General features: G+C 45.4%; 1 protein-coding gene across 1 annotated transcript in view; it reads left to right on the forward strand.

The window, feature by feature from the left end:
- The first annotated feature begins 4,122 nt into the window (after positions 1–4,122).
- Positions 4,123–12,986, forward strand: part of LOC119251352 (butyrophilin-like protein 2) — a 296,120-nt gene continuing 287,256 nt past the window's right edge. The window contains exons 1-4 of the mRNA XM_054698669.1: positions 4,123–4,139; positions 4,802–4,881; positions 5,390–5,503; positions 6,049–6,146. Of these exons, the coding sequence (XP_054554644.1) occupies positions 6,059–6,146 (88 nt within the window). The 5' untranslated portion in view covers positions 4,123–4,139; positions 4,802–4,881; positions 5,390–5,503; positions 6,049–6,058. The remainder of the gene's footprint in view (positions 4,140–4,801; positions 4,882–5,389; positions 5,504–6,048; positions 6,147–12,986) is intronic.

Genomic DNA, 12,986 nt, shown 5'->3' on the forward strand with positions numbered 1-12,986 from the left:
CTTAGTTTTCTCTTTTAGGGGAATATGCAAGATGCTGGGCTGGTTTTTGGGGGGAGGTCAAGGATAAATGAGCATTGTCAGCACAAAATTTTGCATTCAGGATTTTAACGCAAAGGCTGCATTTGCTTAGGTGGCTGCTCCCCTCCCCCACCAGTGTCTCCCTCCCTCCTCGGCAGTGTCCAGGGGCTGCAGGGGATTCATTGCTCGGACTCATCCTACCTTGGCCAGTCAACATGGGACAGCATGGGGTCAGCCAGACCCAGCTCCTCCAGCAGCACAGAGGACTGAGTGTCCAGTAGCCCGAGGAGAGCAGCCTCAGCCCCCCACGAGGCACCAAGGGGTCCAGGTGTCTTTCCAGGTGTCCAGGATATACTTTGCCAGCCTCATTCTTCTTTTTAAGCCTTATATTTTGACTCATATAAATTGAAACTTAATAATACAATTTTAGATAATTTTTTAAAAGATTTATTTATTTACGCATACAAGAACTGGGTACAGGTCAGAGGTGTGGGGGTTGAGGGGATTCATCAGAGACAGATTGGGGAGCAGAACATGTGGATTGACTGAAATACACTGCTGAGGGGAGCAGCGGGCAAGACTGGAGAGGTCTGCTGCACCATGTGGGTAGCTCCCTGGCTGGGGATCGAACTTGTGCTGCAGTGATTGCAGATAGCTTCATAGGGTGCATCTTAACCCCTTGCCCACCAGAGAGGCCCAACATTTTAGATAATTTTAAACACACAGAAGAGGGAGAATACTAAATAATTCTTGATATCTTTCACTGGGGTCACCCATTGATCCCATCTGACTCCATTTTTAAAAATCATTTTTTTTTTTTAATAGAGGCATGTTTTATTTATTTATTTATTTGTTTGCTTGTCTTGTTTATACATGCACTGGGTACAGTCAGAAGCACGGGAGGGTAAGAGAATTCACCAGAGCCAGAGCGGGGAGCAGAGCAGGCAGAAGGACAGAAGTACACTGCTGAGGGGAGCAGCGGGCGGCAGGAGAGGTCTGCGCGCCATGCGGGACCCTCCTCTGGTGGCCGGGGAGCAGCCGGGGATGGAACCGGCGTCGCAGAGGCCGCGGGCAGCTTCGCAACCCAGCGCTCAACCACTGCGCCACCGGGGAGGCCCAAAAATCATTATTTCTTTAAATGCACTTTCTTTTTTCCTGGAGCCATTTGAAAGTTCACACGAGATGTTCCTTATTCATGGATACATTGGTGTGAGTTTCTTAAGAATGAGAACAGTCTTTTACGTAACCATTGTGCAACCATCATTCCAGGAAACTTAGATACAGCACTACTATCTACAGTCCATATTCAAAATTTGCTAATAGCCCTAATGTCCTTTCTGATGAGTTTTTCAGGAGTTAATTCAGAATCAACGACTGCATTTAGTGTGTCTTTCCAGGCTCCTTTGATAAGCACCTTTGATTTGCTTTGTCTTTCATTATATTGACTTAAAAAAAGATTTATTTATTTATGCATACAAGAATTGGAATGTAGGCCAGAGGTGTGGGGGGGTGGGTGAGAGGATTCACCAGAGACAGAGTGGGGAGCAGAACAGGCAGATCTACTGAAATACACTGCTGAGGGGAGCAGCGGGTGAGAGAAGAGAGGTCTGCTGTGCCAGGGAGGTCCTCCCTGGCGGGGGAATGAACTCATGGCTTCGGATTGCTTCATAGTGCTGCGTCTTAACCCCTGTGCCACCAGGGAGGCCCCTATATTGACATTTTTAAAGAATCCAGATTAGCTATTTTTTATCCATTCTTAAATTTAGGTATGTCTAACATTTCTTTAGTTTATGTACTTTTTTGGCAGGAAAACCACAGAAATGATGTCATGTCCTCAGTGTGTCACCCTAGGAGACATGTGAGCCAATACCATTTTTTTTTTTAAGATTTATTTTATTTATGCATACAAGAACTGGGGTGTAGGCCAGAGGTGCGAGGATTCACCAGAGACACAGTGGGGAACAGAATAGGCAGACCTACTGAAATACAGTGCTGAGGGGAGCAGCTGGAGAGCACTGGCTGGTCTTAGCTTGACAGCACTGAGACATTAACCCCTGTGCCGCCAGGGAGGGCCCCCAAGACCATTCTTTTTCAAAAATTTTATTTAATTTTATATTTTTTTACACCATTTTTCATTTTTGTACAATGTATGCATTTTCATCATGGTTATAGTCCCCATACAATTCCCACCCCCCTTATTTTGACCCTAATCCCTCCTGCCCTCCCCCACCCCAGTGTGTCTCTGGTTTATAATTGCTTGATTTTGATTTTTACTTTATTATAATTAGTCTTTTTTCCTGGTCCCTTGTTTAGGTTTTGTAAATTTCTGCTATGAGTGAGACCATCTGGTATTTTTCTTTTCTTTTTGGCTTATTTCGCTGAGCATGATCCCTTCCAGCGCCATCCATGTTGCTGCAAATTGTATGAGTTGATCTTTTTTGATTGCTGACTAATATTCCATTGTGTATATGTACCACATCTTCTTGATCCAGTCATCTATTTTTGGACATTTGGGTTGTTTCCATAGCTTACCTATTGTAAATAGTGCTGCAATAAACATAGGGGTGCAGGTGACCTTTTGAATTATTCTTTCTGTGTCCTTTGGGTAAATACCTAGGAGTGGAATTCCTGGATCATATGGAAGCTCCATCTTTCCCAAGACCATTCTTAATGGCTGACTGGTATCCCACTGTTTGGTGCTCATGAACCATTGTTCATGAAGCACATTTCTTAGTGTCCCATAGTTAGGTGATGTCAAATTTTAAAACTATGATAAACTACGGGCACTAAATATTCTTGAACATTTCAAGAATAGAGGGGGTGGAGCGTGCACAAGGGTGTTTTGTTGGCGGGAAAAAAAGACCTTCCAGCATCAATCTAGGGGGTCCATTGGATCATGGCAAATTCCTGCGGTGGGGGCAATGTAGAGCAGCACACAGGAGGAAATGCTCCCTCTCCTCCCCCGCCCCAGCCCCTCCTTGTGTGAAGAGTCTGTAAATCCACTAGGTGTCGCTCTCACAGTTTCCTTTGACAAACCAGCAACTGGCTCTATCTTGAGGTTTCATCAAACATTATATCAATATTTTCCTTAAAGGGGTTAATATTAGATGTGAGGCTTTGAGAATTAGCTTTCAATATGTAGTGCCTACAGATATGCCCTACTCCATGCCTCTGAAATGAAAAAAAAAAAAAAAACAAAACATTCTCCAATCTCTGCAGGAAGATTTTGGGGTCTGCTGAAAACCCTGAAACTTCTAAAGCTTTAAGACACGCTCTCCCCCTTTCAAAGCAGGGATGTTAGTTTTGAAAACAGCTGTCTCCCAAGAAGAGGAAAGTGGGGAGAAGTTTACTGTAAGGAGGGAGTTGAGAATGTGATGGGGCCGGAGTGGGGTTGGAGGTGGCCCTGGAAATGGTCCCGCCTAAGAAGACCCAGCACAACCTCCCTGAGGGTTGTCCTTCGTTTATTCCAACAGTGTGTCTGCAACACTCACTGGGGCAGACCCTGTTCTAATGACATTAGTGGCTCTTCCAATATAACTTCACGTAATTCTTATTCCAGCCTTGGGAAGGAGAGCAATGGGAGGGGGTCAGAGAGGGAGGGGGAGGCCTGGGAGCCCCTCCTTTAGCAGGGGGATCCCTTGAAGGGATGAGAGAGAGAGTTAACACGAGCTGACTGGAGAGGGTCAGGGCCTTGGAAGGAAATGAACTGGAGAAGGTGAGGCTGGAGGTGGGGCGGGTGGTCACTTGAGGTGCTTTGGGCAGGTGAGGGATGAGTGTGGCTTGGAACAGGTGCTGTTTGGGGTCATGGATTGAGAAATATCTTGAACTCATTGGACAGTTGGAAATAGACTGGTTGGGGGAGTGGACTGTGAAGATGACCCTGGAGTCTCTGGCAGAGATAACTGGGGGGACACAGGTACCCTTCCCTGAGAAGGGAAACTACAGAATGTGAGGGGGGAGGGGAGGCCCAGGCTCCATGGTTTCCTTGGGGACATAGAATTGGGCCTTCCTGGTGACCCGTGTCCTGGAGGGACAGGGTCTGGTCACTGTGACCAGGTCTCGGGTGACATTAACATCTGAACAAGCCGCAGGCCCCGTCCACGCAGTGTGGGCAGGACCAGGTCCTGGCAGCTCCTGGTGCCCAGTGCTGACTCCTGGTGTCCAGGGTGTGGGGGCTCCTGGGGCAGCTGCTGTGAGAAGGAGTAAAACGGATCCCTTAGGGGCTCCTCACAGGCCCTGCCACGTGGAGTGACAGCTGCCATGGGGTCACTGGGGTGGTCACCATCTGGTGTGCCACTGGGGTGGCACAGGCAGAGCCCTACACGGGGCTCAGTGTCAGTCCTCATGGCCCACACTCACCCCTAGTTCTGGGTCTGGGAGCCAAGCAGCCTGGGGCACAGTGGGTGCTCAACAGTGGGTGCTGGGTGGGCGCCTCCCCTGTGCCTGCAGGGGTGTCAGGGTGCCTGCCCCTACCCTCTGCTGGCTCCTCTGATCCTGCTGTTTCCCTGCTGATAACCAGGATGCACTGTCCAGAGGGCAGGGTGGAGTCTGCTGGGATTGCGTTTCAGCTTTCACTTTCAAGTGGTGGAAAGAATCTGAGAAGGGTGACTCCTTGCACTGGGAGAGCTTTGTTAGGGTCCCAGGGCTGGTCTCTACAGACACCCCTCAACCCAAGAGAGGTTCTGTTTCTCTGCTCTCCTGGGAACCACCTTCTCTCATCTGTGAGAACCTCTTGGCTCCCAGTCTGGCTCCTGAGCAGCTACTGCTGGTTCAAACTCTGCAGGAAGATTTGGGATCTGCTGGAAACACTGAAACCTCTCAAGCTTCAAGAGATGCTCTAGAAGTCTCCCCCTTTCAAAACAGGTATGTTCTTTTTGAAGACAACTGTCTTCCAAGAAGAAAGTGGGAAGGAGCTGGCTGTTAAGGATGGAGCTTTGGATGTGATGGGGCTGGAGTGGGGAGGGAGGTGGCCCTGGAAATGGTGCAGCTCTAAGAAGACCCAGCACAACCTCACTGAGGGTTGCACTTCACTTATTTCAACAATGTGTCTGTAACACTCACTGGGGCAGACCCTGTTCTAATGACATGTAGTGACTCTTCCAATACAACTTCATGTGATTCTTTTTCCAGCCTTGGGAAGGAAGATGCTGTTACTATCTCCATTTTGCAGATAAGGAAACTGAGGCAGAAAGGTTAAGGGACTTGAACAAGATGGTCACACAGAGAGTAACTCAGTCCAGAGGGGACTCACAGTCAGTCCCCAGGAATCTGCCCTCCCAGAACCATCACCTGTGTTTCCCCAACCCCCAGCCAGTGGGTGTTTTCTCTGGCCAGGACTCACTTTCCCTTCCCTGCTGTTCTGTCCCACCAGGTCCCTCACCCAGAGGCAGAAATCCCCCCAGAGCTGGAGAGGAGGAGGAAGCCCTCAGTGGGGATCTGACCCGGCTCCTGCTGTGTTTGGGGCAGAACCTTGTCCTTGGCCCTGGTACGTCAGGGCTGGGGAGGGACTGACCTTCAGGTGAACTGAACAAGCAGACAGAGCAAGACAGGGGCCCATGGGAGGACCCCGACTCCTTGGGGACAGTGTCGTGTGTCCTGAGGCATCTCAGGGACACCTGCTCACACTGAAGGGGACAGGATCACAAGCAGGCATTGGCCTGTCCTTCATGGGGGCCTGGGTCTGGGCCTCTGTCCTGGTGAGTGACAGGTATGATGATGGTTGGTGGGGGAGGGCAGTTTGCACCCCAGGCCCAGGTGCTGGGCCCAAGTTCTCTGAGCAGAGAGGGTCTGGGGTGTGGGTTCCATGGGGTGGAAGGGGAAGGGATAAACCAATAAACCTCATGGTCTCTAGTTAGAAGCCCTGAGGAGAGCCAGGTCTGTCTTTGGTCTCTGGGCCTAAGGAGTCACCAGGATGGGCCCTGCTCCTGCTGGTGGGGGTGTCCCTGGGCCCTGCTCCCCCCTGAGCCCAGAGCTCCTGGCTGCCCTGCTCCTCTGTGTGGGCCTGGCTGCATTCTGTCCTGTCTCTCCCAGCCCTGAGGAGATGGCGCCCTGTTCCTGCCCCAGCTCTGTGCTCTGCCTCCTCCCCTCCCTGCTGCTCCTCCTCCAGCTGCCCCCCGGGGGGTCCCAAGGTGAGTATGTCCCTCCCAGTTCCTGTGTCTCCCTTGGGTGGATGGGGCCCATGGGTTCTAGGAGCTCTTCCTTCAGGAAGGATGGCTGTGTGGGGGCCCTGGCTCTAGAAAGATGGGGGTGCTCCCCAACCACTCATGTGATGACACAGTTAAGAGCAGTTACTGAGCCTGGGCCTCCCTGGTGGTTCAAGGGGTTAGGACCCAGCACTGTAAGCTATTCACAGACCTGCAGCATGAGTTCAATCCCACATGGCGAAGCAGAGCTCTCCTAACTCACCAGCCCGCTGCTCCCCTCAACAGTGTATTTCAGTCAATCTGTCTGTTCTGTTCCCGCTCTGTCTCTGGTGAATCCTCTCACGCCCACACCTCTGGCCTGTACCCCAGTTTTTGTATGCATAAATTAATAAATCTTTAAAAAAAAAAAAAAAGCAGTTACTGAGCTGTAACATGACGGGGAGGGATGACAATTGCTCACTGTGGGGTTTATGGTGTTGTTTGGGCAATTTCCCAGGGAAATCAGAGGGCACTCTGAGAGGTGGAGAGACAGAAATTTAATTGTCACACCGACAGGCTCAGTGGGATCACTCCCCAAAGGGCTGGGCACCCCAAAATAAGAATGGCAAGGTTTTATACAGTTTGTATGAGGAAACTTGCTCTCCCATCCATCATAGCATAAGCATTCTTCATTGTTTGGGAAGGGGGTTCAAGGATGTCATGGCTACCAACATGGACAAGCAGTGCAGCACACACCCAGCAACTGCTCATCTTCAGCAGAATCAAAGCGGTAGACTCCCCCCAGCAGCAGGCTTGGGAAAGCAACAGAAACTAAGCATCAGATTCCCCCAAGCCACAGGCTTGGGAAACTTCCTGCTTCAGTGTGTCACAACATCAGCTGTCAAAAATGTGAAAAGACCTTTCCCCTCATTTTATTCTTTGAGTTTATTTTATTGGGAACACTTGTGAGTCACTAATTCATTGCATTCCACCAGTATTTATGGGGTATCAGCCATGTGCTCAGTGCTGTGTACAAACAGATAGACCCCACCTTCAGAGAGCTGCTTCCTGCAGGAGACAGTGACTAAAGACAAGAAACCCACCCCACCCCCACCCGCAGAGGGGCTGAGAGGAGGGACAGGCTGAGAGCAGGTGGGCAGTAGGGAGGGAGGAGTGGGTGGGGGCAGCTGTGTCCATCAAGGAGGTCAGTGGAGATGGTGGGATGGGAGCAAAGCCCTGGGGAGGGGGTGCTGGGGGTGAGGGTCCCATGGATGGAACAGCCTGTGAGGAGCTGGCTAGTGCCAGGGTTGCAAGGACAGAGGGGGTGAGGATCAGCTGGTGCAGAGGGAGAGGGAGGGACACAGGAGTGGGTGTCAGAGGCCTGGGAAGGGTCACCCTGTGGGGCTGGGGGTGACTATGGGGCTGCGAAGCCCCTGCCAGGCTGTGAGCAGAGCAGGACCTGGTTCAGCTCCCAGGTGAAAGGGGCCCAGACTGGGGGTGGCAGGAGAGACTAGTCTGTGTGTGTCCAGGTGAGAGAGGAGGGGCTCAGGCCAAGCTGGGGCAGCACAGGTGAGAAGTGGCTCTTTGGAGGTGCAGGGGGCTCCTGAGACAGCACAGTCCTGTTCTGTCCATCCCAGGCCTCCTCAGGTCAAGGGCTCTGACCAGGTATAGGTTGGATAGAAATTTCCTTTTTTAACATGGAGGTAACATTAATTTCCACACTGCATAGATTTTAGGTGTCCAGTTTCTCATCCTAGCAACTGCATGTCTCACACACCCACTACCAAAAGTGCAATCACAATCCTACACCAAGCTCTTCCCTCTACCCTTCTTCCTCTTCGGTGACTGCCATTTTTCTGGGATTATAAAGGGGGAGTCTGATTATAAAGATTTGATTTTTGCTGAGTATAAAGGTTTGTTGATGTGTTTTTCCCCTTCACAATCCATAAATGTGTGTATTCATAAGGTGTTTGTCTTTCTCCATTTGACTTATCATAATTGCCTCAAATTCTAGCCATGTTTTTTAAAATGAAGATTTCATCCTTTTTTAAAATCTGTATACTCTTCTATTTATATATATATATATCACTGTTTCTTTTTTCATTTTAATTAATTTTCTAACATTGTTATTCATTTTAATAGAATATTTAATTTCTTTCCCAGGTGTGGTCCCCATAAATCTCCCCCCATCACAGCATCCATGATCCATCACCACAGACCCTTGTGCTCTTCCCTCCCTCTTTTGAATCCTCTTCCTCTCCTCCCCTGTATGCCTCAGAGCTATGGTCAGTTTGCAGTTGTGGATTTTTCCTGACCCTTTGTTCAGTTTTTCTGTATTACACTTATATGTGAAACCTTCTGCTATTTATCTTTTTCCTTCTGATTTGTTTTGCTTAGCATAATTCTTTCCAGCTCCATCCACGTTGTTGCAAATGGCATGAGCTTATCATTTTTGATCACTGTTTTATTGTGTATATATACCACATCTTCTTGATCCACTCATCTGTTTTGGGGTGTATTGGTTGTTTCCATATCTTAGCTATTGTTAGTAGTGCTCAATAAATATAGGAGTGCAGGTTCCATTCAGATTAGTGTTTTTATGCTCTTTGGGTAGATTCCTAGTAGTTGAATTTCTGTATCATATGTTAGATCTATTTTTAATGTTTTGAGAAATTTCCACACAGCTTTCCATCATGGTTGGACTAGTTTGCATTCTCACCAGCAGTGTAATAGGGTTCCTTTTTCTTCATGTCATTGTCAGGGTTGTTGTTTCTGTTTTTTTTTTTTTAATATGCCCATTCCCACAGGTGTGAGGTGGTATCTCATTGTGGTTTTGATATGCCTTTCCCTGTCAATAAGTTATGTTTGTTTGTTTTTTTTTATAAGTTATGTTTTTCATTTGACTACTGGCCATTCGCATTTCTTCTTTTGAGAAGTGTCTTTTTGACTCCCTGCCCATTTTTTTTAAAAGATTTATTTGTTTATGCATACAAGAACTGGGGTATATGAACAACTAATCTTTGACAAAGGAACAAAGAATATGCAATGGAACACAAACAGTTTGTTCAATAAATGGTGCTGGGAAAACTGGACCTCCACATGCAAAAAAATGAAACTAGACCACTACCTCTCACCGTGCACAAAAATCAACTCAAATTGGATAAAAGAACTGGACATAAGACCTGAAACCATAAAATATATAGAAGAAAATATAGGTAAAACACAACAAGACATACATCTCAGAAACATCTTTAAAGACTCATTACCCAAACAGCCAGGATTACATCAAACTGAAAAGCTTCTGCACAGCAAAAGAGACATTAACCAAAACAGAGAGACACCCCACTGATTGGGAAAAAATCTTTGCACTCCATTCAACTGATAAGGGACTGATCACAATGATATGCAAAGAACTCACATGGCTCAACAAAAAAAAAAATAAACAATCCAGTCAAGAAATGGGCAGAAGAACTCAAAAGACATTTCTCCAAAGAGGAAATGCAAATGGCCAACAGCCAGATGAAAAAATGTTCAACATCCTTTATCATCAGGGAAATGCAAATCAAAACCACACTGAGATACCACCTTACACCAGTAAGAATGGCACATATCAAAAAAACAAGTAACGACAAAGATGTTTCTGCAGTGTATGTGATGGAGTGTTTTACTTATGTTTTCTTCTATATATTTTATGGTTTCAGGTCTTACATTCAAGGCTTGTATCTCTATTGAGTTGGTTTTTCTGTGGCGTGAGATAGTCGTCTAGTTCCATTCCTTCGCATGTGGCTGTCCAGTTTCCCCAGCACCTTTTATTGAAGAGAGTCTCCTTGTCCAGTGTCTCTTCTTTGCTCCTTTATTATAACTAGTTGATCATATGTGTGTGGTTATATGTCTGGGCTTTCAATTTGATTCCATTGGTCTGTGTCTGTTTTTGTTCCAGTACCACACTATTGTTATTATTATGGCTTTGTAGTTTGAGTTCTGGAAGTGCAATACCTCTTTCCCCTTTTTGTCAGGAGAGCTTTGGCTCTCTGAGGTTTTTTGGGATTCCATAGGAATTTCAGTAATATTTGTCCTATTTCTTTGAAAAATGACATTGAGATTTTTTATTGGAATTGCATTAAATCTGCTATTGGTAGAATTACCATTTTGATAATGTTAATTCTTCTGATATATGAGTTGGGAATATTCTTCCATTTCTTTGTGTTTTCTTCTGTTGCTTTTAACAGTGTTTTGTAATTTTCCTTTTATATGTCTTCCACCTCCTTTGTTAGGTTTATTCCCAGGTATTTAATTTTTTGGTACAACTATAGTTGGAATGGCTTTCTTAATTTCTTCTTCATCAGACTGATTGTTTGCATATAGGAAGGTTACTAATTTTTGTGTATCGATTTTGTAAACTGCTTTTTTACTAAGCTGGTTTACTGTTTTAATTAAATTTTCCTGTGGATTTTTAATGATTCTCTCTTTATATTATCATAATACCTGCAAATAATGATAGTTTTACTTCTTCCCTTCCAGTGTTTGTTCATTGTATGTCCTTCTCTTGCGTAATTGCTCTAGCTAGGACTTTTCCAGTATTATATTGAAAAACAGTGGTGAGAGTGGACATTTTGTCTTGGTCCAGATCTTAAAGGGAAGACTTTCAATTTTTCACCGTTAAGAAAGATGTGATTAGGGTCTCCCTGGTAGCCCATGGTTAAAGACACAATGCTATCAAGCTATTGCCAGACACTGCAGCATGAATTCCATCCTTGGCAGGCCAGGGACCTACCCACATGGCGCAGCAGACCTCTCCTGACTCGCCAGTGGCTCCCCTCAGCAGTGTATTTCAGTAGATCTGCCTGCTCTGCTCCCCGCTTTCTCCGGTGAATCCTCTCACCCCCCTCACCTGTGGTCTACACCCCAGTTCTTGTGTGCATAAATAAATAAATCTTTTTTTAAAAAAGAATGATGTTATTATTATCACATTTTCTTAATCCAGTCATCTCTCCTCTAGGACTTGGGTTGTTCCATACTTCAGATCTTGTAAATAGTGCTACAGTGAAAATAGGGGACATATCTCTTTTTGAATATGTGTTTTTATATTATTTAGGTAAATACCCAGAAGTGGAATTATTGGACCATATGGTAATCCTATTTTATTTTATTATTTTTAAAAGATTTATTTTATTTATTTATACAAGCACTGGGTACAGTCAGAAGTGAGGGAGGGTGAGAGAATTCACCAGAGCCAGAGCGGAGAGCAGAACAGGGAGACTGATGAAGTACACTGCTGAGGGGAGCAGCGGGTGGCAGGAAAGGTCTGCATTCTATGTGGGATCCTCGCCTGGCGTCTGGTGATCAAACAAGTGCTGAAGAGGCTGCGGGCAGCTTCGCAAGCCAGCACTCAACCGCTACCCCACCAGGGAGGCCCGTATTTTATTTTTTTGAGGAACAAATTTTCCAAAGTGGCTGCACCAAATATATTCTTTTTTAAAAAAAGATTTATTTTTATTTATACAGGAACTGGGGTAAAGGCCAGAGGTGTGGAAGGGTGAGAGGATTCAACAGAGACAGAGTGGGGAGCAGAACAGGTGGATTGACTGAAACACACTGCTGAGGGGACCAGCGGGTGAGGCAGGAGAGGCCTGCCGCTCCATGTGGTTATCTCCCTTGGCCATCTGGGAATCCAACCCTCACTGCAGAGGCTGCTGACAGCTTCACAGCACTGTGCTCAACCCTCTGTGCCACTGGTGAGGCCCCCAAATATATTCTTATCAATAATGCACAAGGGTCCTTTGTCCCCTAATCATCACCAAAATTTATTATTTCTTGACTTTTTGATAATAGTCATCTTACTGGTATGAGCTGAAATCTCACTGATTGATTTTCAAATGTTGAACCATCCTTGTGTTGCCGGGATAAATCCCACTTGGTCAGAAAGTGTGATTCTTTTTATTAAATTAGGTTTGCTACAATTTTGTTGAGGATTTTTGCAAGTATGTTCACCAGGGATATTGGTGTGTAGCTTTCTTTTTTGTGATGTTGTTCTCTGCTTCTGGTATCAAGTTAATGTTGGTCCCATAAACTTTGGTGACATTCTCTGTTGCTCAATTATTTTGAAGAGTTGAGATGGGTAGGTCTTTGTTCATCTTTGAAGTTTTGATACAACTCACTAGTGACCATGTCTGATCTTTTTCTGTTTGTTTGTTTGTTTGTTTGTTTTCTGTTTGTTTTCTTTTTTTTTATTTTAATTTTTATATTCCCCATATAATTGCAACCCCCTTATTTTGACCCAATCCCTCCTTTCCCTGCCCCCCTCCCCCCATAGTGTGTCTCTGTTTCATATACAATGTCTGATCTTGAGATCTGTTTTTGGGAAATTTTGGATTACTGTTGCAATATCCTTGCTTGTAATTTGTCTGTTCAGATTTTCCATTTCTTTCTGATTCAGTCTTGGGAGCTTGTATACTTTTAAGAATTTTCTATTTCTTCTAGGTTATTTAATTTACTGGAATGTAGATGTTTAGTGGTCTCATGATCCTCTGTATTCCTGAAATGTCAGTTGTAACTTCTCTTTCAATTCTGATTCTATGTGTTAGAATTTTTCTTTTTTCCCCAGCAAGAGGTTTGTCTATTCTGTTTATTTTTAAGACCTAGCTTTTTTGCTTCCTTAATTTTTTGCACTTTCATTTCCTCATTTCATGTACTTTTGCTTTAGTTTTTATTATTTGCTTCCTTCTATTATCTTTTGATTTAATTTGAGTTTTTCTAGTTTTTTTAGGTGTAAGATTAGATAATTTATTTGAACTCTTTCTTGATTTTTGGTGTGGGCCTGTATTACTCTTCTCTTAATGCAGCTTT

Source organism: Talpa occidentalis, unplaced genomic scaffold, assembly GCF_014898055.3.
Source record: "Talpa occidentalis isolate TD23 unplaced genomic scaffold, MPIMG_talOcc4v2.1 talOcc4.2, whole genome shotgun sequence".
Lineage (NCBI taxonomy): Eukaryota > Metazoa > Chordata > Mammalia > Eulipotyphla > Talpidae > Talpa > Talpa occidentalis.